This window comes from Chiloscyllium plagiosum, chromosome 36 (genome assembly GCF_004010195.1).
Source record: "Chiloscyllium plagiosum isolate BGI_BamShark_2017 chromosome 36, ASM401019v2, whole genome shotgun sequence".
In the NCBI taxonomy this organism is placed as follows: domain Eukaryota; kingdom Metazoa; phylum Chordata; class Chondrichthyes; order Orectolobiformes; family Hemiscylliidae; genus Chiloscyllium; species Chiloscyllium plagiosum.
In genome coordinates, this window is record NC_057745.1 from 16697732 (window position 1) to 16725540 (window position 27809).

The 27809-nt window shown below is 40.2% G+C and overlaps 1 protein-coding gene across 1 annotated transcript in view; it reads left to right on the forward strand.

The window, feature by feature from the left end:
* The window catches only part of LOC122540995 (NAD(P) transhydrogenase, mitochondrial-like), a 65341-nt gene that overhangs the window by 23224 nt on the left and 14308 nt on the right, over nucleotides 1–27809 (forward strand). Inside the window, exons 7-18 of the mRNA XM_043677408.1 lie at nucleotides 116–303; nucleotides 3217–3350; nucleotides 3488–3679; nucleotides 8650–8803; nucleotides 10356–10517; nucleotides 11365–11475; nucleotides 12261–12406; nucleotides 14677–14872; nucleotides 22489–22722; nucleotides 23468–23628; nucleotides 24832–25011; nucleotides 26161–26320. Coding sequence (XP_043533343.1) covers nucleotides 116–303; nucleotides 3217–3350; nucleotides 3488–3679; nucleotides 8650–8803; nucleotides 10356–10517; nucleotides 11365–11475; nucleotides 12261–12406; nucleotides 14677–14872; nucleotides 22489–22722; nucleotides 23468–23628; nucleotides 24832–25011; nucleotides 26161–26320 — 2018 coding nt within the window. The remainder of the gene's footprint in view (nucleotides 1–115; nucleotides 304–3216; nucleotides 3351–3487; nucleotides 3680–8649; nucleotides 8804–10355; nucleotides 10518–11364; nucleotides 11476–12260; nucleotides 12407–14676; nucleotides 14873–22488; nucleotides 22723–23467; nucleotides 23629–24831; nucleotides 25012–26160; nucleotides 26321–27809) is intronic.

Consider the following 27809-nt stretch of genomic DNA (forward strand, 5'->3'; position numbering starts at 1 on the left):
AATTATGACTAATGTTCCAACCAGCTTGGAAGCTGGCCTTTTACAGAAAAGGTGCCCAAACTCTGCTGTATAGGCAATCATCAAAGACAAATTATCATGTATAATTCTTCTGTAGAGCTGCAGCGTTGGAACAGTTTAAATCGTTTGGAGCAGAGCCCCTTCAAGTTGATGTGGAGGAGTCAGGAGAAGGAACTGGGGGATATGCTAAAGAGATGTCAAAGGAGTTTATTGAAGCTGAAATGGCACTGTTTGCCAAACAGTGTAAGGAAGTGGATATTCTCATCAGTACTGCTCTGATCCCAGGTGAGTGATGCTCTTTTTTTTCAAAATCACTTTGTCATTTTATTTGCAAAATCTCCAAATTTTCCAAAAGATGCATGTTGGCCTTTTTATAACAGAAGAGAAAAAACACAGCCCAGTTTTATTTTTTCCCATGATTATAGTCTCAGCTTTTTGGTCTGCAAAATAAAAAAGAGTTTTGGAATGGGATAAAGCATAAAATAAGGCAGGATCTAACCAGAATGGGCTGGGAACAGCTGCTGGAGGGTAAATCTACAGTAGAACAGTGAGATATGTTCAAAAAGCTACTGGGGGTCGAGGACAGACCCACCATTTTCCTTTTCTGGTGAAATGTAGCAGCAACAAACCCAAAGAGCCTTGGATGTCTTGCAATAGTCAAGACTGGATTACAAGAAAAGAGAGAGGTGTAACAGGAATGAAGTGAACAAAACAACAGAGGCCTTGGAGAAGTGTAGAAAGTGCAAGGTAGAACGTTAAAAAAAACTGATTAGGAAAGCAAAGAGGTGAAAAGGTGCTGGCAGGCAAGATTAGGGTGAATCCCAAGATATTCTACAAATATACCAGCAAAAGAGTAAGGCTTATTGGTGACCAAGGAGACAATGTGTGCTTGAAGCTGGAGGACATTGGTAGAATGTTAAATAAGTACTTTAATCAGGATGAGAAGGACTCAGATACAGAATTTTAGAAGATAGAATCCTTTTCATTACAGGAGTTGGGAAGTCATGTTGAGGTTAGTGAGGACTCTTCTGGTACAGGACATTGGTGAGGACTCTTCTGGAGTCCTATGTCCAGTTCTGGTCACCCTGTTATAGGAAGGGTATTATTAAGCTGGAGAAGGTTCAGAAGAGATTTACCATGATGTTGCCGGGTATGGAAGGTTTGAAATATAAAAAATGGCTAGATAGTTTGGGACTTTTTTCACTGGAGCGTACAAGGTTGAGAGGTGACTTTATAGAATAATGAGGGGTATAGATAGGGTCTTCTTCCTAGGATGAGGGACTTATAGACTGGGGGCACGTTTTTACAGTGAGAGGAAGGAAATTTTAAAAAGGCCAGAGGGGTAAAAGTTTCACACTGAGGATGGGTCGCTTGTTGAATGAACTTACCGAGAAAGTGGAGGATTTGGGTGCAGTTACGACATTTAAAAGACATTCGGATCAGTACATGGATAGGAAAGGTTTTGAGAGATGTGGGCAAAGAGCAGGCAGATGGGATCAGTTAAGGTTGGGGTTATGTTCTGTTTGGACTGAAGGATCTGTTTCCGTGCTGTATGACTATGACGTTCTGAAGCAGATTGACGTAAAAAGTGAAGACCTTTCAGCTGACTGAAAAGTGGGGAAATTTTCAGGTCCAGACAAGTTGTATCCCAAGCTGCTGTGAGAGACGAGGGAGGAATTTTTTTTTAAATTGCCTGAGGGCCGGTGCCAGAGGACTGCTAGTGGGATTCCTCTTTATAAGAAAGGTGGTGAAGAGAGACCGGGGAACTATTGACCAATGAGTCTAACATCAGTGATAGAGAAACTATTGTAGAAAATAATGAAGGAAAACATTAACCTCTATTTTCAGAGGCAAAGTTTCATTAAGGAGAGTCATCATGGCTTTGTCAGAGGGAAGTCATAGTAGTAAAGAAAGATTTTTTTTTAAATGCCAGAAGATTACATATTTTATCAAAATGGTGGAGAGAGTTCATGTACTGAAGTTGCTGAACTTCATGTTGAGACCAGAAAGCTGCATCGAGCCTAAATGGAAAGTACTTCCAGCTTGTGTTGGGCTGCGCTCGAAGCAGGGAGAGTTGACATGGGTGCCACAGAAGATATAGTGTTTCTGGATTTCCATGAGGTACAACATAATAAACTAATGGGCAAGATTAAAGCTTGCAAACCATCCAAGCTCATGGCTTTTACTATCTAGAAAGATGCATAGTGAAACCATCACCTACAAGTTACCCTCCAAGCCACTCACCGTCGTGTCTTGGAACTTTTATCACTTTTCCCTCACTGTCACTGAATCAAAATTTTGGAAATTGCTTGCTAATGACACTGTTCCTGTGCCACCATGGATTCAACAGTTTGAGAGGGCAGCTGACCACCATCTTCTTGAGGGCAATGCTGTAAATGGTGGCCTCATCAGTAGTGTCCACATCCTTTAAGGGATTGTTTTTAAAATGCAAAAACAGGCTAAGCAGCTGAATAAATGGTAGTTGGTTGAAAGAAGAAGATAAAAGTAGCTATTCAAAGCAACAAAGATTACAATGATCTTTACAGCGACAAAATACTATTGATGCTGGAAATCTGAAGCAAAAATTGGAAATACTCAGCATATCAGTTGATATCTTTGGAGAGAGAAACAGTTAGCATTTCACATCAGTGATCATTTGGCTGGATTAAGCCAGTTTGATGAAAGGTGCACCTATTCTGTTTTCCTCATCCATTTGTCTAAATTCACTGCTGACAAAATTGTCTTTTTGTGTTAAAATTCAATGCTTCGTTGATGAAGTACCTTTTTACAACCTAGTTGTCTCGATGTACACTTTAGAAATAGGTAAATGAATAAGGTACCATTGAGCTGCCCAAACTAAGTTTTAAGTATCTCAGCAGGGAGTTTCCCTTTTAAGTTGATGTGTAATAAGGAGAAGAAAGAATATTGAATATTGTAAAGCAAATAAGATTACCCATTTCCTTAAATAAAACGGAATTCTGTTGCTTCGAGCTAACTTACTGTAGTATGTGCTGTATATTCAAATAGATGAAAGCAATATATTAAAGTTATAGATTTCACAAGAGCATGATTTCTGCTAATTTATAAAGTAGAAAGAAGTCGTCTTAAAATGTGTAATGTTTTTAATGTTGAGTATGGAATATCAATGAGTAAAGGCAAAATACACTTGTAGTAATTTTATAAACCTTGTTTTTGCAGGAAAACGGGCTCCAATTCTTATCTCTCAGGAGATGGTGGAATCAATGAAGGATGGCTCAGTTATCGTGGATTTAGCTGCTGAAGCTGGTGGAAATATTGCAACAACAAAACCTGAAGAAATTTATGTACATAAGGTTAGTAAAAGATTCGCAAAAGTTGCATTTTTGTTTTTGTTTACATTTTAAAGTTTTTTTAAAAAAAGGTTACAGTCTAATATTACCTTTTGTAAATGTCAGCTCATTTTTGTTAAGACTCTCGTCTGATCTGTTAGGGTGTGACCCACATCGGCTATACAGATTTACCAAGCAGAATGGCTACACAGGCCAGTAGCCTGTACTCAAATAACATTTTAAAGCTGTTGAAGGCAATCAGTCCTGACAAGGAATACTTTCACTTTGAGCCCAAGGATGAATTTGGCTATGGAACAGTTGATCACGTTATCCGAGGCACTTTGGTAATGCAGGTGGGTGTTGTGATTCATTAATCTGATTCCGATTAGTGTAAAAGGCTTACCATTGGATTTGAGTAAGCAAGTGAAGAAGATTAACACTTCATGTTACGTAATTTGAAAATGCTGAACTGCACTTACATTTTCTTTAAAGATTACAAAATTGATGAAGTGCGATCAGGCTGCGCACAGTCAGTGGAGGAATGTTAAATGGATTGCTGAAATCTTAGGACATATTTTCCCTGTGTTTTTTCTGCTGATTAAATGAGTCTAACAAGGAGCAGCAACATCATTGCATTCCTGGCAATTGCTGCTACATTTGCTCAGATTTAATAGCTACCTTCCCACCTGAATCCTATTTGAATCCAGATTTCTCACAAAAAAGAGACAGGAAGTGTAAAATCAGGAGGGATAATTACTAGTTAATTATCACTGTACTGGAGAAAGAGGAAATGTGAAGTTTGAAATTAGATAAAGTGCTAACCAATATGAAGATGAGAATTTTGGTGAGTTGAACCATATGGATTGTTTGAGGTTTTGCACTCTCGACCTTTGCTTCCTTTCTGACCCCGTAGCCATAAATCACATACAAAGAAGAACAAAGGACAATACAGCCCTCCAACCCTCGTCAACACATTTTACCCTTCCATATTAAAACTGTCTTCCCTTACAGAATCCATCTCCCTCTTCCCTTCCTATTCATGTGGTTTGTCTAGGTGTTTCTTGAATGTTGCTTTTGAGTCTGCTTCCAGCACCACCTCTGGCAGTGTGTTCCAGGCACTCACCACCCTTTGTGGAAAAGAAAATTGCCTCTCACATCACTTTTAAGTTCCTCCCCTGGCACCTTGAACCTAGTAATTGACTCCTCTACACTGGGAAACACCCTCATACTTTCCATGCCATTCACAATCTTGTAAACTTCTATCAGGTTTCCCTCTACCTCTTGCATTCCAGTGAAAGCAAACCCAGTCTCCTAACCTTTCTTCATAGCTAAAAAATCCCATACCAGGCAATATCCTGGTAGATCTTTTCTTTATTCTCTCTGAAGCATCCACATCCTTCTGATAGTGTCGAGACCAGAACTGTCTGGAATATTCCAAGTGCGGCCTGACTAAAGTTCTATAAAGATGCAGGATAACTTGTCTATCCTTACACTCAATGTCCCTTTCAATGAAGGCAAGCATGCCATAGGCCTTTTTTTTTCTATCTCATTTACCTGCACTGTCACCTTCAGTGATCTGTGGACCTGCACACCCAGATCCCTCTGCATATCAATACCTTTAAGGATTAACTATATATAATTTCCACCTGTACTGACCTTCCAAAATGCATCACCACATATTTGTCCAGATTAAACTCCATCTGCCATTTTTCTGTCCATGCTTCCAACTGATCTATATCCTGTTGTATCCTCTGACAATCTTCCTCACTGTCCACAACTCAACCAATCTTTATATCATCTACAAACTTACTAATTAGACCAGCTTTGTTTTCCTCCAAATCATTCTTGTAGACCACATACAGCAGAGGAGAAAGTGAGGTCTGCCGATGCGAGAGATCAGAGGCGAGAGTGTGTTGCTGGAAAAGCTCAGCAGGTCAGGCAGCATCCGAGGATCAGGAGAATCAACATTTCGGGCATAAGATTCATCCTGATGAAGGGCCATGGCCCAAAATGTCGATTCTCCTGCTCTTCGATGCTGTCTGACCTGCTGTGCTTTTCCAGCAACACACTCTCAACACATACAGCAGAGGTCCCGGCACTGATCCCTTGGAACATCACTGGTCATGACCCTCCATTCCAAAAAGCATCCTTCCACCGACTCCTCTGTCTCCTATGACTAAGCCAGTTCTGTATCCATCTATCCATCTTTCCAGCACATCCCATGCCATGTGACTTCACCTTTTGGTCCCTTATAGCAGACTGGTACTTGTTAAAGGCTTTATTGAACTCCGTGTAGACAACATCAACCACTTTTCCCTCATCAATCATCTTTGTCGTCACCTCAAAAAACTTGATCAAGTTAGTGAGGCATGGCCTCCCCCGCACAAAACCCATGCTGTCCCTCGCTAATAAATCCATTTGCTTCTAAATGCATATAGATCTTGTTCCTGAGAATCTTTTCCAATAATTTCCCTAACAGTGATGTGAGGCTGATAGGCCTGTTATTTCCTGGATTATCCCCATTACCCTTCTTAAACAATGGGACAACACTGGCTATCCTCCAGTCCTCTGGGACCTCACCTGTTGCCAGAGAGGATATAAAGATGTCTGTCAATGCTCCAGCAATTTGTTCCCTTGCCTCCCTCAATATCCCGGGATTTATCTACCTTAATACTTTTTAAGATGAACAACACCTCTTCCTTTTTAATAACAACTTGGCTCAGAAATGTGACACTCCCTTCCCTGAGATCATCCTCTACCAATTCCTTCCCTTTGTGTTGGTATTGACCAAAGTATGTACTTTCCCCCAGAAACATTAGCTGCTTTTGTCCCTGCATCCACTGCTGAAGCTCTCATCTTTAGAACTGGCAATTCTAGTGTTCAGCTGGCTAGCTTGTCTCTTAGCTGTACCTGACACACAATTCTGGTTCCTGTGACCTAACATTTATCAAGATGTTCTCATGGGTATACACAGGTTCAAAGTTCACCTTCGCTTAGAGTTTTTATAAAACTCATTTTTGCCATCAAAATAGTTCATAGTTTCTTCATTGCTGTAACCTCATTCGGCCCTATAACCTGCCAAGAGCCTTGGGATCTTCAGACTCTGACCTCTTGCACTGCCCTTTGCTTGCTGTACTACATCGTTACTGGCAATGTTATCTAAGAGAAAGCGAGGACTGCAGATGCTGGAGATCACAGTCGCAAAACGTGGTGCTGGAAACGCACAGCAGGTCAGGCAGCATCTGAGGAGCAGGAGAGTCGAAGTTTCGGTCATGAGCCCTTCATCAGGAATGTGGCTGGGCAGGGGGGAGATGCGGAGAGATAAATACGAAGGTGGGAGTGGGGCTTGGGGAAGGTTGCTGGGAAGGTGTAGGTAGATGCAGGTGGGGGTGATGGTGATTGGTCAGAGGGGAGGGTGGAGCGTGGAGCAGATAGGTGGGAAGGAAGATGGACAGGTAGGACAGTTCAAAAGGGCAATGCAGAGTTTGAGGGTTGGATCTGGAATGAGGTGAGATGAAGAAACAGGTGAAATCGATGTTGATGCTGTGTGGTTGGAGGGTCCCAAGGTGGAAGATGAGGTGTTCTTCCTCCAGGTGTTGGGTGGCTTGGATTTGGCGGTGGGAGGAGGCCATGGTTACACTGGCAACATACTCCACCTTTTCCTCTGCTACATTGATGAATATTAGCGCCACCTCATGCTCTCATGAGGAGGTTGAACTGCTTATCAACTTCACGAACGCCTTCCACCCTGATCTCAAGTTCACCTAGACACTTATCAGACACTTCCCTCCCCTTCCTAGACCCCTCTGTCTCCATTACCAATGATCTTCAACCACAGCTCCCTGGACTACACCTCCTCCAACAACCCCTCCTGTAAAAATGCTATCCCCTACTCCCAACTGCTCCACCTCCACCATGTCTGCTCCCAGGAGGAGCAATTCCATTCCAGGGCATCCTAGATGGCCACCTATTTCAACTTACCCTCCCATGTGGTCAATGCCCTCCAGTGCATCTACTCCATTTCCTGCACCTCTGTCCTTGAACCCCACCCCTCCAACTGCAACAAGGACAGAACCCCACTACTCTCTAGATACAGCGCATTATCTTCCGCCATTTCTGCCACCTACATTCAGACCCCACCAGCAGAAATATACTTCCCTCCCCACCCCTATTGGCATTCTGCAGAGACCATTCCTTCCGCGATTCCCTCGTTAGGTCCACGCCTCCCCACCAACCCACTCCCATTCATGGCTCCTTCCCTTATCACTGCAAAACCTGCTAGGCGAAAGTGAGGACTGCAGATGCTAGAGATTAGAGTCAAGAGTGTGGTGCTGGAAAAGCACAGCGGGTCAGGCAGCATCCGAGCAGCAGGAAAATTGATGTTTCGGGCAAAAGCCTTTCATCAGGAAACCTGTGTGGACCCACACCTCCCCCCCTCACCTCGGTCTCAGGCCCCAAAGGATCCTTCCACATCCAGCAAAGATTTTCCTGCACATCCAAACACCTCAGCTACTGTGTCCATTGCTCTTGATGTGGTCTCCTATACGTTGGGGAGGCAGGACATCAACTCACAGATTGTTTCAGGGAACATCTCTGGGACTTGCTCACCAAACAACCTCACCACTTCAACTGCCCCTCCCACTCCACCAAGGACATGCAAATCTTGGGTCTCACCCACCGCCAAATCCAAGCCACCCAACACCTGGAAGTAGAATGCCTCATCTTCCCTGATCCAACCCGGCACTGCCATCTTGAACCATCCTACCTGTCCATCGTCCTTCCTCTCTATCCGCTTCACCCTCCCCTCTGACCTATCACCATCAGCCCCTACCTGTGTCTACCTATCGTCTTATCAGCACCCCCACCCATTCCTGATGAAGGGCTTCTGCCCAAAACGTCAATTCTGCTGCTTCTTGGATGCTGCCTGACCTGCTGTGCTTTTCCAGCATCACACTTTTAAAGTGTTATCTAAGCACTGGAATTTCCTTCCTAAATCACTGCCTTTCTTTTGACATCATTTAAGACAAAATAAAATCTCCAACCAAATCTTGTGACACCATTTTCTAATATCTCCTTTGATTTAATGTCAGCTTTTGACTGATCAGGCTGCTGTGATGCGCAAGAACAATTTCCTACAATAAAGATGCTATGTAAGTCCCGACATCTGTGCAGAGTTTGGATCTTTCACTAATTTTGTGTACTCCTATTACCTGTCAAAAATGTATTTGGCCAGTAAGTTTTAGAAACAAGGAAGATAAATCGATCTCCATTTGATAAGGGATTAAATTATGGATGCTTAAAACTTTCCACCTTTTGCACACAGCAAGGCAAGAATTTGTTTCCAGCACCTCAACCCTTGAGTGTTCCAGTGAGTGCGCCTGTTAAACAAAAGTCAGTGGCAGAGCTTGAAATGGAAAAGGAGGCCATGGTTTCTCCCTTCACAAAGACAATGACCTCTGCAGGGATCTATACAACAGGTACGGCCAGAGGCGGGTGGGGGGAGGGGAAGAAAACATTTGTACCTTGTTTTAGTTGAACTGGACCGGTAACAGTGGTGCAGAATTGCTCCCAAATGGACAAAAATCAAATCAATTGAATTGAATTTATTGTCACGTGTACCGGGGCACAGTGAAAAGCTTTTGTCTTGCGAGCAATACAGGCAGATCACACAGTTAGGTAAACAGCAGGTAAATATTGGAAAACCCCTTTTTTCAAAAAAATGCCAGTAAGCTCTAACCTAGGGAGAGGACAATCAAACAGAAAGAGGCTTCAGGGGAGCTAGATCAGTGTTTTTGTGCTATTGATACTTGTGTGGTTTCAATTCCTGCTCCCAAGGCTATGCAACCATGAATAGGAAATGGAAGAGTGGCCAGTGATCTGAGCAGCCCTCCCTGCAGGTTTCTGCTCTGTGTGGCGTTCATATGTGGCCGTCCACAAAGCAGGCCAAGTCTTACTTAGCCTGTAAAATCGGAAGAGGATCAGACGTTTTCAGACACCTCTAGCCTTGGGCAAAATCTTTTGCAATCAGCGGCTGATACACTCATCTTTTTAATCGATCATCCATCTAGTGAAAATCAAATTCCTATCTGATTCCTAATTTCATTAATTGGATCAAAATAATTCATTGTATTGATGATGAATTGATCCTGTCACAGCACTTTGGTTTGAGATAATTGCCTGTAGGGTTAAATTTTCAGGATTCCACCTGAAGGCAGGAGGGAAGTGGGGTGGGACATTGAGGAGAGGATCATCATCAGGGTGTAGATCCCAGCACCATCCTGTCTGACAGTAGGGAAACCAAGTCCCTCTAAGGCAGAAAGGCAAGTTAGGTTCAGTGAGAATATGAAAGGTGAGGTCAATCAATTTCCTGATGTGACAGGATGGAGATTAAATGCCTGGCACTTGACTGGAGTGTTCCAGATAAGCTCTCAGACTGTTCCAGCCTACTTGGGTAGCAATACATAGGTAGACCCTCTTAATAAGGGAAAACCTGTCCCCTCACCTATCGGTGGCTGCCTCTTCTGTTTGTCATGATTTGGAGATGCCGGTGTTGGACTGGGGGATGTACAAAGTTAAAAGCTCCTTCATCAGGTGCTTCCAATTAAACCTGTTGGACAATAACCTGGTGTTGTGTGATTTTTAACTTTTTCTGTTTGTGTCCTTGTTGAAGTGCCCTCTGGTGTATTTACCCAGTACTGCAGCCAATTGCTTCTATAGCCAGAACACCTCTGATCCTGCAGTTCTGAGAACCTATTCACCTCCATTAATTGAACAGGAAACCATCCTCCATGTTAACTAAGGGCTCGATCTTACCTTTAATCTGCTTCCTACCAGAAGTGGTTTTCTGTCTGAATAATAAACCAGTTTCCTGATCCACCTCACTCCATCTTGAATGTTCGGCTCATTGTCATTACCGTAGTTGTGTGAGAGAGAAAGAAGTGTGTGCTTCATTCTAACAATAATTTAATGAAATGTTTCATTATCAAGATTTATTACTGAAGTAACACTAAACTCATGTTGCACCTTTAGGTTTGGCTGGAGTTCTTGGGTTAGGAATAAGCTCCCCAAATCCTGCTTTCACGCAGATGGTTACAACCTTCGGCCTAGCTGGCCTTGTGGGCTATCACACTGTGTGGGGTGTCACTCCGGCTCTACATTCGCCACTAATGTCAGTGACGAATGCCATTTCTGGTAAGCATTTTGTAAAGTTCTAATATAAAGGTATAATCTCTGAAGTAGAAGAAAATATTCTCTAGTCTGGGTATATTCCATGACTGTTCTGTCCCATCTTTTTTTAAAAAAAAATTCCATATATGTTTAAATAAGCATTTTCCAGAAAGGTTTTCTTGAAACGAGTAATTTTTTATTTGTAGGTACTACTTTCACCAGACTCTAATTTAGTTCTCACTCCACTGACATTCTAAGCCAGTTATAAAGCTTTTGACTGCAAAACCTGTAGGTTTATCTCAGGTTTTTTATCAGTGAAATGTCAGACTGGCATTTTCCTGTGTTGTCAGTTTATAGACATTCTTTTCATGAAATAAAATCAATAGCAGATGCCTTGTGATGGGTGAACTTTGTAATCAACTGACCGACCAAGACCTGATCATGTTGAAAACAAAAACAAAAATTGTTGGTCTAGTGAGATTCCATTGGGTTAGCACTTCCACAAACTCAACTCCATCCAGTTGCTTTTCTGACTGTGAAAACTGTGGGCCTCTGGCTTCCAACAGGCCTTGATCAGGAGACACCGTATGCTCTGTTTCACAGGGTCCCATTATAAAAAGGCATACAAATTATGTGCCTTGACCCACAAACTATAATACTGTGTTGGAATGTTAGCTTAAGTAATCATATATTTTACTCATGGAATTTTAACACTTCATATTGCCATGCTGTACTTATGTAAAGATGTCATCAAAACATCCTGTGACCTTGGAAATTATTGCAATAAACAAAAAGAGCAGCAAGCAGATTTCTGAAAGCTATTTTTTCCTTCACTGTGTGGTTCACTCGTGTTTATTTTTGTATTCTTCAGGCCTTACAGCTGTAGGTGGTCTAGTCCTGATGGGAGGAAGTTACTTACCATCATCCGTTCCTCAAACACTTGCCCTCCTAGCTGCATTTATTTCATCAATTAATATAGCAGGTGGGTTGTATTTCGGAGATAGGATGCCGGTATTAGTTGGACAAGTGAGTGTGAGGTGCTGATTCAACAGTTCCACCATCATTATCGATCAATCCATCTTGAGTTTGCTTTTCCTCTACAGAATATTTTAATTCGTTCAGATTGCACAGGCACAGCTAATGCTCAAGGATGGAAAGAGTTGGTAACGAAATTGCTCCATAACTACTTTTAATTGTTAAGAGCAAAGATTGTATTTGTGTCCTTTTCTAAATTATTTGAACCTGAGCTCCCTTTTAACCTGACCAGAATCTTCCTTTCTCCAGAGAATTGATGTTTCTTAGTAGTACTGAGCAAACAGAATGCTATAGTTCTGACTTGCCTCCTATATTTATGTTTGAAGTGATTCTAGGGTTCCTTTTTTTTTGTTAAATTACCTTTTTAATTTTTCAAGTGAGGGGCCCAGGATATTCCTATAACCCAGCAGTAGGGTGATCTAGCTCCCACTCTGTCCAAAAAGCCGTGATGCCCTTTTCACCAAACAGTTATAGAGGTCTCTCCTTAAAGGATAGTGCCTCCATTCCTACATTGGATGGATTAGAAAAACAGTAACTCTTACTGTCACAAACATTGAACCAGTCGTTTCATTCCCTTTATGTTTCAACTGTTGCTTGTTTTAAACTGTCTTCTGGGTGGAAATGCTTGCTTTCAGTGGTAAACTGCAATTGATGTTACTCCTTGCCACATCAATTTAATATGCTTGTTTACAGTGAAATAAACAATATTTGGAAATGTGTATTTTATTTCAGGTGGTTTCCTTATTACCCAGAGGATGTTGGATATGTTTAAGCGCCCCACAGATCCACCTGAATACAACTATCTCTACATGTTACCAGGAGCAGCATTTCTTGGTGGTTATGGTGCCTCTTTGGCCAGTGGATATAACATAGAGCAGGTCGAGTCTATTTACCTTCTGTTTTACTTGTAATTCCAGTTCCTTTTACATGTGAAAAGCTTAAAACATGTTTGAGCTATTGTGTCTAATGATTTTGTATCTCCCTTCTTTGGGATTACACGCTGCAACTTTGTTTAGAATTTGACGTTGCTTTTATCTTGCCCACTAGTTAGCTAGTATGGCATCACGGTCAGCACAGACATGGAGGACCAAAGTGCCTGTTTCTGTGCTGTACTGTTCTATGTAGCATTTCAAAACAAAGGATTATTTTAAATTTAAATTGTGACACAATAATCAAAAAAAATTATTAGCATTTATTTTACTCCCTGCACTTTTAATACGTTTGTGAAAAACACAATTACTTGGTTTTAAAACAGTAATTGACACATTTTCAGAACAAGTTTATTTTATTGGGGATGTGAAGGAATTTCTCATGAATCATGAAGCAGTTCACTGCCGAGGAAGCTTTCGGCTCCATTTAACACCCTGTCATGTCATGATGAAATTGTTATTATGGACCAGACCAAACCCCCTCAAAGTATGTTAAGACAATAGCCTAGACTCCAACATTTCTGTGCTTTTAAAGGCAAGTGTAAGGTGTTGCTTTCCAGATGCAACTTGATTAGTCAAACTATCAGGCTTGAAGCAAAACACGTTTTATTTTTACACTATAGTTAAAATGCAAACAAAAGAAGGAAGAATTGGAATAACAACTCCATTGGAAAGTGTAACAGAATAATATTATTTAACTTCTTAAGAACAACTGTTCCAATATAGTAGCATCCCATAAACGCACCCTTCGCAAAGGCAAATTCAGTAAAACAGATTGTCTCGCATGCAATTCTAGTAGCAGGAAGAGAACTTCAGCTTTTAGCTGTAACAGAGAGAGGAATAAGAGCTTCCACGTTAGCTTCAAGACCCCAGCAACTGCAGAAAGGTAAACCAATATCCTCGTGCTGTGGGAGCTTGACCCCACCCATTCAGGCTGCTTCTATTGTTCCATCTTAAAAAAATTCCCCAAGGCCTCACAAGTTGCTTATGTTACCAGCCTGAAGCAGACTAGATGGCACCTCTGTCTCAACTTCTCTTCATTTTAAAAAAAAACAGGTCAGAATGCACCTCTTCAAGCAATAGTATTGTCACATTGTTAATTGTCTAATATGATGCACTGCTTTATTCATACCTTTCCACTCCATGAAAGAAGAGACAAGTCATACAGAATGGGCAAACTGAATTTAATACCAAAAGAGACTTGACACTAGTTTCTGATTGCTAACAATAACTTTGCATGTAATGATACAGCTAAAAGATGGATCCAAAATTCAATTTACCTCCTTAATGGTTAGTTGTCACAGTTTTCACCTGAAAACTTGTAAATACTAAACTTTTAAAATGTCTGAAACCCCATTTGCCTGCCAGGCTAATACTGTCATCCAGCTTGGCAATGCTTTACTTGTACCTCTTTGAAACTCCTGCACTTTCTTTTTAACCCCCGAGGTGCTATACGCTCATGTAGCTTTTTTTGTTAATTGGAAATTACCCTGGGCTTCATTTTAACAAAGAAACAAAAGTGTATCTGATCTGATCTCTGAATCTGGTGAAAGTGACCTCTTTTATATCAGTGCTAACATTTCTGACCTGTTTAAGGAAAGTCCATACATCCTGAGGTTGACTGATGTTATTTAATGACTCTGGCTTTTTCTCACACCAGTGGCCTTCTAAAATCTAAGATGGTAGAAGTAATTTTTTTTTTGTTGCAAACACTTGGAAGCCCATGGAGTTAACTCATAAGTCTTCCCTGTTCTGTGGCATTAAAAGAAAACCAAGCTGAAGTCATCTCCAGACAGCAGTAAATAATACTGGAGTTTAAACAGCAGGAGTGCTGATATATATCAGGCCATCAGACAACTGAACCAATTTTGAAGCATTTGAACAACTTTAATAGGGGCCTATTGTTTTATCTTCCTGTTATAATTACTTAACTTGCCCACAATATGCATAGAAAAAAATGCAAATAAATAATAGCTATTAGGAAAGGTTACGTGTAAAGCTGAATACTTATATAGTATGGGCTATTCCTGAATTTAATTGGAAGCAGGATATTTTTGGTGTACTTAATAGTTGGGGGAAAAGCTTAACCTTTTTGTTACATTCAAAGTTTACTACCTAAAATACGCTGTTTACTATTTCAATGGATATTAAATTATAGACAATATTGCTAACATTTTAAAAAGTTTAATTACAAAGTAATAAATATGTTGCCCTTATAGATGATGTACCTTGGTTCAGGGCTGTGCTGTGTTGGCGCATTGGCTGGACTTTCTGCACAGAAAACAGCAAGATTGGGAAATGCACTGGGTATGATTGGTGTAGCTGGTGGTTTGGCAGCCACCCTCGGTGCAGTTAAGCCTACACCAGAACTCCTGGGTCAGATGTCTTCAGCCATGGCGATGGGTGGAACTATAGGTAAGCAAGCAAGTCTAATTAATGTAACATGTCAGCCAGTGTATCCAGAGCAGGTTAACTTGAAATATATCTTCAATACAGAATTTGAATTAAAATGGAACAGGGGCTCTTCAATCTCAGAACGGGTCATTCTGTAACTGCCTACCCTACAGCTTGCCTCTCTATTCTCCAGATAGTTTTGATTTGTTGGGGAACAGAGTTTCACAAAAAGGGATGTGTCAGTTTTATAGCAGACAAAGCATGCGGTTGTAAAAGGGAAAAAAATTTACAACTGCTTAATTCCAGGACAGTCTGCAAATGAAATTTTCTGTAAGCCGAATAAGTTGGGCATCCACTGATGAAGCTCGGTTTCAACATGTTTCCTTGCAAAGCAGCTGGCTGACCTACTTCCTTAAAGCAAACTGATTATTTGTTTAAGATCAGGATCAATAGTTAATGGGACTTGTTTGCACTGATTTATAGTTAAATGCCATGTGAAGTAGGAGGGATCTTTAGAAGTTGGAACTGTATACATGCCACACTACAGAAAAAAATCCAGCCTGGAATGAATCATCTGGGTTGCAAGGTGGGGCTTTGCTTAGCTTAATGTGCTTTTGGGGAACAAAGTGAAACCTAGTAAACTTCATCAGTTGATTAAATGGATTAAGTAAAGTCAGGGATACAAAGAAAGCAAATATGGGTCCATTGACCGTGAGTACTATATAAACTATAAATCTGCCTTGATAATTTCTTATTGGTAATCTCAGTATAAGTGTTCAGTTGTCCGGGGGGGCAGGGTTTGTTCTGCAGTTATGCTCAGTTGGCAGTGCACTTGCCTCTGAATTGCAAGATTTTGGATTCAAGCCCCACTTGGGCCATGAATACACAAAACAGTGATACTCCAGGACAGTACTGAGGGAGTACTAGAATGTCAAAGCTGCCATCTTCAGATGAGACTTTTTACTGAAGCCTGGGGTTGGAGTTTGCACTTGTTGTGGGTGGGTCTGAAGGCCTGAGGAAGGTGGAGTCCTGCAGATGTTCTCCTGGTGGGAATTTGCTGATTTCTGCTGCATTGTCAACTTGACAACAGTGACTACACTGTAAAACCTTCACTGGCAGTTAAGTGCTTTCAGACATTCAATTGTTCAAGCACAAACTGAATCTCTCAGCAGCCTTATGTGAACACTAGACACTGAACAGGTGGAAGAGGCAAAGTAAAAATGTTAAGCTCTTGAAACATGGGAGTGAGTGGATTAAGAGTCATTTGTGGGGTATTTAATGGAGATGGGAGTTGGGGTTGGTCATGCCTGTCAGCTGGAGAGTTGGCAAGAACCTACATCACTTCCTTTCAGGACACCCACCAATTTGGCCCAGTGATGGACCTTTCCTAGTGGCTGAAACCCCACCCTAAGAGCCGCTGGCCAATCAGAAGTTTTTTTCTCAATAGCAGCACCAGAGAACAATGGCTGTTACTAGTCATGAACTCACCTGAGAGACTGAGTCCAGGGTTTGTAGGGAAGGAGGACTCTCTAGCAAGGCAGGGGGTACTTTTTTTTTTCCTTTTTAATTTAACCTATTATTCTAAACAACGTAATCAGAGATGTTATTACACACCTCTGGAATAGATGGGAATTAAACCCAGGCCACTCGGTCCAAGAGTCAGGATGCTACCACTGCGCCACAAGGGCCCCAGGGATCGCTCTAAGCAGACTTGCACTGTATTAAGCATCATTGACATACTTGGCACTAGAGGGAGCACAGGCACTTCCGCCACATATATGTGCATTCCTACAGACTACCACAATTCACAAGTAACCCAGCAAAGTGCACTGATACACTCCTTGTCCATTGCTGGTTGAATACCAGCTACTAATTGTGCTTCTGAAGGCCTCAATCGATAACAGGGCCTGCTCAGGTCATCCATGAGCCTTCCTATTCTGGAGTTAATTGGTGAAAAGGTAGGAAGGTGGTGAAATTCCCAAGCAATATTCTTCCACTGAATAGTTGCCCCCACACTGCCAAGTCTGTCTCAGGAAAAGGGATTAATTCCACGCAGTGAATGAATGTACATTGAGGTTGGAAGGGAGTTGGGTTGATGCAGCGTTGGATTCGTGTAGGTAATCACTGAAATTGGGTCTGGTTAGGGTGCTGAGAAGCTGGGTTATGCTTACAAAATTCTCAAAGTAAAATTGGAGCATGAGGAGCCAGTCATCTCTAGTCTACCCAATAAATGTTCCAACTGTAGTGTATGTTCTAACTAATGCAAAATAAAACTTCACAAAATATATAGCAAAGACTGCTAAAGATTTCTGGTACAGTTTTCCAGAGTACTGGGAGACAATGGCATATTAATGATGTCCCTCGGATAGTAATCCAGAATCCCAAGCTAATATGCCCTAAAATGGCAGATGGTGAAATTTAAATTGAGTAAGAATCTAGAACGTAAAAAAGAAACTGTCGATGGACATAAGGACCCATCTGGATTACTAATGTTGTGCAGAGAAGGCAATATACCATCCTTGCCTTGCCTGCCATAGACGTGACTCCATACCCACAGCTATGTGGTTAACCCTGAACTGGGCAGTTAGAGAGGGACAGTCTGTTCAGCTATGCCCACATTCCATGAATGTCTTTGTTTTTTGGTGAGGATCCTATGCCATTCTTTGTGTAGATATTGACAGGCACTAAAGAAATGGCAGTGAATTTTTCAGCATAACGCTGGAAGAAATTTTGACCCTGCCGGTTTTGCTACTTAGATTTGGAAATAGGGTAATCTTGCAACAGTCTTGGAATCAATGGAAGAGGCAGAGAGATAAAGTTGTATGCTGTAGATAGGGAACTCGTTCTTGATAGCATATAAATGTGAAGGTCAGACAAGATGATTTGCACGTTAGAGGTAACTGGAGATTTGAGGGACATTTTAGAAAAGTGGTATATTTGTATTATGGTAACAAAAGTGGTTAGAAGATATTGCAAACTGATTTTTGATTGTATCTATTACAAGTGAGTGGCACAAGGAAAGAACAGTTGGTGACATGTTATTGGTGTTTGATCTTTTTTTTTTGAGAAACCATCAGTAGAGGGTGCTGTTGGTCAGAAAACCATTCCAAATCTTAACTAAATTTCCTCTGTACTGAGTGTTCCACAGTAAATCAATGCACACTATTTTACTTATACAATGTTAAAAAAAATCCAGTACAGATGGAAAAATTATTTAACATTTACACATTCAGCATAACAGCAATGTGATTATACAAATGTTGGAGGATTAATTTACACAAGTAATGGATTGGTTATGAGTGAACTATTTCAGAAAGTTCCTTAACATATTGACAAAAGCTGAGTGGCTGCAAGCTCGAGCATCTACTGTACATTGTAAGCACAATGAGGAATCAGTTAGGAAGAGCTAAATTTGAGTGTGTGTCGTGACCAAAATGCGACATGAAAAGTGAGTGCTATAAAATTTGAAAAGTAGCCAAACAGGATTCAAAGTTATAAAGTTATAGAAAATTTAGTGCTTGCTGGAATACTGCTATTGCCATGTTTCTCATATAGTGGATAAGTTTTCAGTACATGGGACCCATGCAATGTTGAATAATTTGGCTTCCAAGTTGGATTTATCTCCTCAAGTTTTGACTCCCATTTCCTTTTATCATCTCATGAATTTTAAGTTTTGCCTCATGATTTTAAATGAACGAGGAAGAATAAATAACGGTGCAACAGAGCTTCAACACTTGGAGCATGAGGAACCACTTCCCTCTCGCCTATCAAATGGTCCGCCTGTAATGAATTCTGTAAATAATGCAAAGAAAATACTGCATAATGGTTTACTGTGGAACATAAAATGATAGCAAATCAAGCAGCTCTTTGTTTAAAAGGCAAATGTGTCCACAAGATGAGGATTATATAAATACTCAGCTGCTGTGTCAGGTGGATATTCATTTAAGCGTTGGAGTGAACATTGACAGGCCCATGGAATTATTCCAGGAAAGGCTGTCCAACATTCCTCCATCACCATCACCACCAAAAACAGACAAACTGGCTATTAATTTCCTTTTCATTTTATGATATGTTGACGTAATTGTTGCTGCACTTCAAAGAAACTTATTGTGTGCGCGATATGTTGAGACATTTATGAGAGACATGATAAGGTGCTTTATTAGTGCAGTTTTGTTTTGTTCTTTCATGTTTAAATATTGGGATTATGCATCAGCTTTGTGAACTGGATCCAGCACTCCATCTGTTCTGATGACCAAAGTAGAGCTTGGTTATTGGGCTTTCCACAATGCACTGGGTGTAAGCCTTTGTGTTGGGTTTCTTAAAGAATTATAAAAGGACAGATCACAAGAATTGAGATGTGGAATCAACTGAGCTTTGATAACAAGATTGTGTATTTTATAGTCACCCACGGCCCATACTCTGTAGTGTGCTGTGAAGTTGAAATAAAAACCAGCGGCAATATTCTGAATTTTGCCAAAATATTTCAGCAGACATAATACATCTTTTAATATGTGGTGGACGAAGCTCTGTTCTGTACTTAATGGTGTTTAACCTTCCCCAGGTGTGCTTGATGCTGAAAAATAGGTGCCTTAAATGTAAAATGCTACTTTCCAAGACTAACATCCTTCAGCTGATCACATAATGTATGGAAATGTTGAGGCAGTAATTTGTGGACTGTACAGTCCAAATATTAAAACGCAACCATCGTTTACTTCAGAATTGTTCAATGATAAAATAAGTTTTTGTTTCATTATGAATTATTGATATGAACTTTAAACATCTGCCCTATTATTTAATCATGTCAAACTGATTAAGGCTATTTGGAAGTGAGACTAGATGCTTGAAAGTAAGTGTGAAGAGAAAGGATTACTTTTGTCACTAACATGGTTCCTTCCTTTAGTGAGTGTACCGCAAATAGAACTATTTTGTTAGAAAAACAAAATATTTTTCTAATGCATGAATTCATGAATTCTTTCCATTGTGCTACACTTATTATCTTAGGAACAGTTGAGTAAGCAGGCTGCTTTTGAAAGCCAGGATAATTCTTTACAAAACTTTGCTTTATCGACTTCATTTGAGAAGGCATCGTTGTTTGGAGACTCTCCCTCTTATTGTTGTTGACTAGCTGTAACAGTTTTCAAAGGAATGCAATAGTCTGTAGAGGTTCAGTATCCAGACAGTTTATGCAACTGAAATGATGATGACAGAAATAGTGTGTGCTTGCATCTATTAGAAACCCAATACCCGAGCCTCTGGCGTTTTGGAAAGTACCACATTTGAAATGTCATGTTGTATATCGATGTTGTGAAATGTATGTTGGCGTTTTTGCGCAGGGTAACAATTTATTTCCCGACAGCTCCCAAATGTCCACTCATACAGAGCAAAATTCAGTGCAGCTGGCAGAAGCACTAGCACAATCCAAGCAGTTACTTAAGAATAGGTTAACACAAGGTCACCAGTGTTAGAATTCAATACCACTCACATGTGAGTTCCATTATTGAGTTTTTACATTTCACCAGATTCCACAGGCAGGATTTCAAAAGCTTAGGGTGCGACAACCCAAGAGAAAGTCTACTCGGAATATCAACTGGTTGTAGATTGACCAAATGCAATTTGGACCTTTTTTTTGTTTTCCATTCTGTTCTCTCTTTAATTATTGTTTGTTTGACTGGGTTTAATTTTTTTTTGTCACCTCACTTCATTTACTCTTTCTGACTGTCTCGTGCCTTTTGCTTCCAGCTTTCTTGCGCTCCTCCCATTTCTACAAAACGCAAACTGGAATGTGTGGGTAGTCAGGGTGGAAGTCATTTACAATGGTTGCTCAAGGAGTTGAGAAATGCTTCAGCCAAATAAGAAAAGCAGCAGGAATTTGGTAATGAAACTGCATTCCGTCATGAGGTCAAGTATTCAAAGCTGGAAACCATAGAGGGTTTAATGAACAGTTTCAAATAGGAGATAGCGTGCTGACATACCTTGGAGTAATGAACCATGTATTAGAATCAGAGAATCCCTATAGTGTGGAAGCAGGCCATTCGTCCCATCAAGTCCACACCAGCCTTCCAAAGTGCATGACCCTATCCATGTAAACTTGTAATTTCCATGTCTAATCAACCCAGCCTGGGCACTACAGATCATTTACCATGGTCAGTTCACCTAACCTGCACATCATTGGACTGAGAGGAAACTGGAGCATCCAGAGGAAACCCACACAGACTCTGGGAGGATCTGTAAACTCCACACAAACCGTCTTCCAAGGCTGGAATCAAACCTAGGTCCCTAGCACTGTAAGGTAGCAGTATTAACCACTGAGCCACTGTGCTGTATTAGTAGACCCAATCTTCTGCATTAAGCTATTAGACACAGTCACAGAGAAACATTTCTCTGGCACTGAAATGCTTCCCACCAGGACAGGTAGAAAACCAAACAAAGTAATCCCTGCACAGCTCTCTCCATCTAGTATTTTGTTAAAGGATGCTACTACAGTATTCTAGGGTTACGATGGGTTGGTCTATAAGATGGGGACAAACTGTAAAAGAGAGTATCCTGCACCCAACAGTGGTGCTGTTCAGGGAGCTGCTGGACTGGTAAAGCTCAATGTGAAATGGTGTAGCTGTGGAAGCTGCTCCATAATAGATGAAGCTGTTCAAGGGCAGTAGGTTGATGGGGACGGGAGCAAGGCTTCTGGGGAAGTGCAGTTTCTTTCCCATTCAGGCCTTATTGGGAATGGAATGGAATGGAGTCGGAGGCTGAATTCTGCTGACCTATGGGTGGATAGGGCTGTAAAGGTGCAGATTCCCATTGCTGTCCTGCTAATGAGGAAACATTCCAATGGCAGGTTGGAGAGAAGAGTTATGATTAGCTCTGTGCTTAGTGGAGGTGGGCAGCCAATTCTGATCATTACTGACCCAGTTCGAGGAGATTTGACTGGACATGGGCATGTGCTGATGGAGCAACAGCTATCCAGCTAAGTTGATAATGGTTTCAAGGAGGTGGACTCTCTGTGACAACTCCATTAATGTCTGCGACTTAAGCTACAAAAAAGTTTGCATTTGGGAGGTACAGTACTGAACCAAGAACTGATGAGGGGTCGAAAGCCTGGGGGCGGGGGGGGAAAAAAGTTCCCCCCCCCCGAGGGACTTTCCCTCCATCCCATGGGAACAACTGCCCTCGATCCTCTGCATTTTAGTTTCAGTATACCTGTCCCGTGTTGCCTTTGCACTGAGGCACTTTTTAAGGCTTCTGACCTGCCTCAGCAGTGCCCTCCCCTTCCAGTGGGACTACCTGGCCTCCACAGCTTCCTGCTTTCTAATTGGGCTGGCAGCATCAGAGGTCCTTAAGGCCAATGAGTCCATCCTGCTGCTGACAATTGAGCTCAGTCTGACTTTCAGTCTGACTTTGGGTGCAAACAGAAGTCTGGTGTAAATGTCAGCCCATAATGTCATTAAGGCCAATAGAGATGGGTATAAATGTAAGCTGGATACACTGCAAAGATGAATAATGCCATTTGCTTCAAGGCAAATAATTGGATCTCGTTGTCTCTCTATTTTTGAAGTGGGTAGAAGAGCCAAATCTGCATCCTTGCTAGCTTTTGAATTTAATATTTTGTCATATTTATAAATGCTGTTCTTGTCTGTTAGGTCTCACCATTGCCAAACGCATTGAGATTTCGGATCTGCCTCAGCTGGTTGCTGCCTTTCACAGTTTGGTTGGTTTGGCAGCAGTTCTCACCTGCGTTGCTGAGTATATGATCGAGTTCCCACACCTTGATGCAAATCCTGCTGCAAATCTTATTAAGACTGTGGCTTATTTGGGCACCTATATCGGTGGCGTGACATTTAGCGGTTCACTAGTGGCTTATGGGAAATTGCAAGGTAACGTTTTCTATATAGTAAAACGTGATTGTATTAAACTACCTCATTGTTAAAACTTTAGGTTCAATCTTTGTGGTTCTTTCATGAATGTAGTGTGATTTTTTAATATTTTAATTAAGTAACTCTAAATATCTATATATTCTTGTTGATATATTGCATATTTATATTCTGAATTATAATTAAATATTATTAACAATGTGAACCGGTTTAGTTCCAAATATAAACTCATTTTATTTTCAGGCAAAATACAAATGAAAGTTTAAACTCCGTTACTGCCTGCTACTTAAGCTACAGAAAGACTTTGCATTTTGGAGGTACACGTACTGAACCGAGAACTGATGAATGCACTGAGAGTATCGGCAAAAGTGCTTGAACACAAGTGTCTTTTTTTTATTTAAAATATTTGGTATTTTTGTAAGTTATGCTTCATTGATGGAGCTGCCACATTTCACATCTGCCGAGATGCTGCTTAACTTTCAAAAGAATGAGTGTGAGAGTGAGAAAGAGACAGGGTGATAGTCACACAACTTCTATCTGCAACCTGAAGATTACTTTCTCTACTTGGTTTTGTCATTGTGTTACTTACTGCTTTTTACTTTCAGTTTGCAATTAAATTTACTTTTTTTTTAATGATCTTGAATTCTTCCAAACTGCTTTAAAACTGATCAACTAAAAGTCACTTTAGCAACAGAATTTTTTTTTAAAGCAACTTGGCAGTTACTAGCTAAACTTCTTTGTTACACAGGCCTACTAAACTCCGCTCCACTTATGCTACCTGGGCGGCACTACCTAAACGCTGGATTGTTAGCAGCCTCAGTCGGTGGACTGATACCATTTATGCTGGATCCCAGTTATACCACAGGCATGACCTGTCTGTTAAGTGTCTCTGCTTTGTCAACAATCATGGTATGAAAACCTTAAATCTGTTGTAGGTATTTGTTGTAAGAATTGATATTTGTTAACTTTTTTAAAAAAAATTAGTGTAGTTGATTTTACACAAAATGACAAGTATGTAATGTCATCCAATACATGTAAGAGTAATTCATTGTATTATTGGAAGTAAAATTGGTTAGGAATGGTTTTCATGCTTTATCATTCTCCCTGGGTTTATTGGGTTAAAAATTTAAGAAAATTTGATACTGGGGGAAAAAGAAATTCGAAACAGTAAAGTGAATTGAACTAACTTTGGTGTTATATGTACTTGCATGTGTACAGTGAAACGTTTACAAGTTGCCATTCATGGTGCCCCCTTAGGTACAAAGGTACCTAGATAGAGGTTCTTGAGTACAAATTCTTAGAGAAAAAAGTTAGAAAAATAAGGAAATAAAAAGTTCAGATAACTTTGTCAGTAAATGCCACAATTTGCAGGTCATGTAATCTGAGGCAACAATCAATTGTATCCCGATCAAGCGTGTAGGTCAGTGGAGGTTAGTCAAAAAATGGGAGAACACGCTATTGTCAGGACTTCATTACAAGGCAACCAGGTTCACCGAAAAGTCAGGAAGCTGTTAAGTGACCAAATCAAAATTGGAGGAATTTAAAATGACTCTTTGGCCCTAAAATAAAGCGATGCTTAAAACTAAGTGGAATAAGAGGCATGAATTCATCTGGGGGGGAAACTATCAGGGTTTCTTTACAAAGTGCAAAAGAATTCAAAGCTTGGAGTGGATTTCTAGACAGCATCGTGCACATGAAAAAATTCTTTTACAGACATTCAGGAACCAACTGTCATTTAATGTCTTTCAGGATGGATAAACAAAGATATTCTAACTGGCCTTTATTTGGCTGTATCTCTTGTGAACTGTGAAAGTATGAAATGCATTGCCAGCTCAATTGTTTGATAAATAGTTAAGATAATAGAATCTAATTGTAGTTTTTGAAATTGCAACTTGACAACTAATTGTTTAAAATACAGATTTTTTTTTGATGATGACAATATTCATTGATAATATTTTATATTATCACGATACGTTTATGGACTGTTGTGGCACTGCTGTAGAGGTATTTAACAATATTTGATATAAGTATTTTCTGATCATTATGGTCAATAAGTTGAGTAGTGAGTAATGTGACTGCATTATAACACTGTTGTACCTACTTTGTGTCCAGGGGGTAACTCTCACAGCTGCCATTGGTGGGGCTGACATGCCTGTTGTGATCACTGTGTTAAACAGTTATTCTGGTTGGGCCCTGTGTGCAGAAGGTTTTCTATTGGATAACAATTTGATGACGATTGTTGGTGCTCTGATAGGATCTTCCGGCGCTATCCTCTCTTACATCATGTGTGTGGTAAGACATTTTCTTTTTAAAAGTAAACCTTAGAATGATGCTGCCTGTTATTAGCTAGTGCGGGCTGGCAGGGATGCCCGAGGCAGAGTGAATGGTTATCGAGTCAGAAATTGAATGGGAGGGTTCTTGTGGCACAGTGGTAGTATCCCTACTCCTGAGTTTGGAGACCTGGATTCGAATCCCACCTGCTCCAGAGGTATGTATAATAGCTCTGACCAGGATAATTGGAATTTTTTTTAAAATTGGATGTAAATAGAGAACAAGTTATCAGTGGGTTGAAGATGTGAGAATTGGAATAAAGCTGTAATCAGAATAGCTTATTAGTTGATTGTGCATAACAGAGATTTTAAAAAGTGCTAGTTATTTATCATTGTCTCCCAAATCTAATCATTGTGGATTTACACTCTGAAGACCTGGAGTGATTTTATATGGGATGCAACAGATTTCCATATTGAAACAGGAAGAAACATAAATAAATTAAAATCTAACATTTTTTTTCCTTAGAGCTACATATAATAACTCCTTCCCACAAATACCTTGCACACTCCTCATTTGTACAAAATGGTTTTGACTAGTTTGTTTATAGAGACAACTCATAATGGATTGTTTAGGAAGGGTCTCAGAATCACACACGTAAACCGTTGTGAAATGTTGATTACTGACGTACAGGAGCATTTATAGATACTAGCTCCATCTCTGTCACATTATGGTGACTTTCAGTAGTTGGTTTGTGTTGCCAATTAATTTAACTTAGCAAACTGCTCTGTTACGTTCTTAAATGAGAATATATGATTAGGCTTTTCATGTTCAGCACCAGTGCAACAATGAATATTCATCTGTGATCCCTTCAACAAATTGTTCTTAATGTGAGGCCTATTTCCATAATTTGCAAAAAAAAGAAAACTCATTGCGTGCATGGTTCCTGAAGTTTGTATTATATGTATATGTGCTCTACTGTTTCAGCCTTTTTAAGTATCCTCAGTAGCTTTATACCATGATCCAGGCAGTTACAAACTTTAATAAATAGAAAAGCAATGCACAAAAGTAAATCTAGTCAGATAGTCATTGCCCACAAGAAACAATCTGCTGGAATTAAACTACACCTAAATATCTTGCTATACATTAAATATTTGGTGCTTTACATTCAAGGCAATGAATCGCTCATTACCCAATGTAATCTTGGGAGGATATGGAACATCATCCACAGGCGTAGGCAAACCCATGGAAATTGTTGGAACTCACACTGAAGTAAATGTGGATCAGGCTATTGAAATGATCAAGGAGGCCAACTCGATCATCATTACTCCAGGTATGGGTATCTGAAATCGTTCACTTATAATGAAAAAGGAGGGTTTCAAGCAGCAAAGATAGATATCGCAATCTGATTATTTTTAAACATTTGTCATATTTTAATAATAATTTACAATATACACATTTATTATTAATATTTGTTTTCTTTTTACAAAAACAAACTGAAAAACTTGAGTATTCATAGGAAAAAGATGCCATGAAAGATTTTTGTCTTGTTCTCAGGACAAAATTGCAAGAGTTTCCATGTTGTGTGCAAGATGAAAAGCTTCAGTTGCCTGTCTTTTCCAGCAACACTTTTGTACTAACAAGCAAGAAAGAAAAACTGAATTATGTAGACTGTTTTTTTCTTTCAACTGTACTTCAGGCCAAACATCCTGCAATTGAAGGTTACCATTTCTCTAGAGATAAGCCATAATTAGTAATAAATAGTGTTTATGGAGGAAAGTGAAGATAAATGTGAAAATTAGTAATGTAATCAACATCATATGAACCCCTCATTTATCAGCATCTGTGCAATTGCATCACCATCAGAATCCCTTTGGTTCAGTGGTAAGACGATAACGAAGTATTTTCTTTGATTAAATGCTAAAATTGTGAAGAGTTTTAATAATGGAACTTTGGAAAAACTGTTCATTCAGTCAGATGATTTACCAGAAGATACAAAATGAAGAGAGAGATGCCAGAAATTCGTCCATGTGTTTGCTACTCTGCATATTTTAAAGTTTACATGTAGAAAGTGAAAGGAGAAGGTGTAGTGTTTATGTTACTGAATTATTGTTCTGCGGACATGGGTTAGCATTCCATCATGGTACATATGGTGAAATTTGAATCCAATAAAAATCTGAATTAGAAGTTATCTTTTATGACAACCATGTAACCACTATTGATTGTTGTAAAAACTCATCTGTTTCACTGATGGACTTTAGGGAAGGAAATCTTCTGTCTTAGTCTAGCTTTCATGTAACTCCAGTCCCAGTAGCAATGTGGTTGACTCTTAAATACCTATTCCATTCAAGGGAAAGACGTGATGAGCAATTAATGCTGCATGTGAGTGATGGCCACAAGAATTTTAAAACATTAATGGCTAGTCTACCCGGTGTCACGTTCTCCACTGTGCACCGTTGAATTTCCACGTGATAAAATTCCCATTTCCAATGACATTGAGGTACGAAGGTAAACTGGCCAATAATATAAAGGAGGATAGTAAAAGCTTTTTTAGGTATGTGCAAGGCAAAAAAATGGTTAGGACTAAAATTGGGCCCTTGAAGACAGAAACAGGGGAATATATTACGGGGAACAAAGAAATGGCAGAAGAATTAAATGGGTACTTCAGATCTGTGTTCACTGGGGAAGACACGAGCAATCTCACCGAGGTAACAGTGGCTGAAGGACCTGAACTTAAGGGAATTTATATTTGCCAGGATTTGGTGTTGGAGAGACTGTTAGGTCTGAAGGCTGATAAGTCTCTGGGGCCTGATGGTCTACAT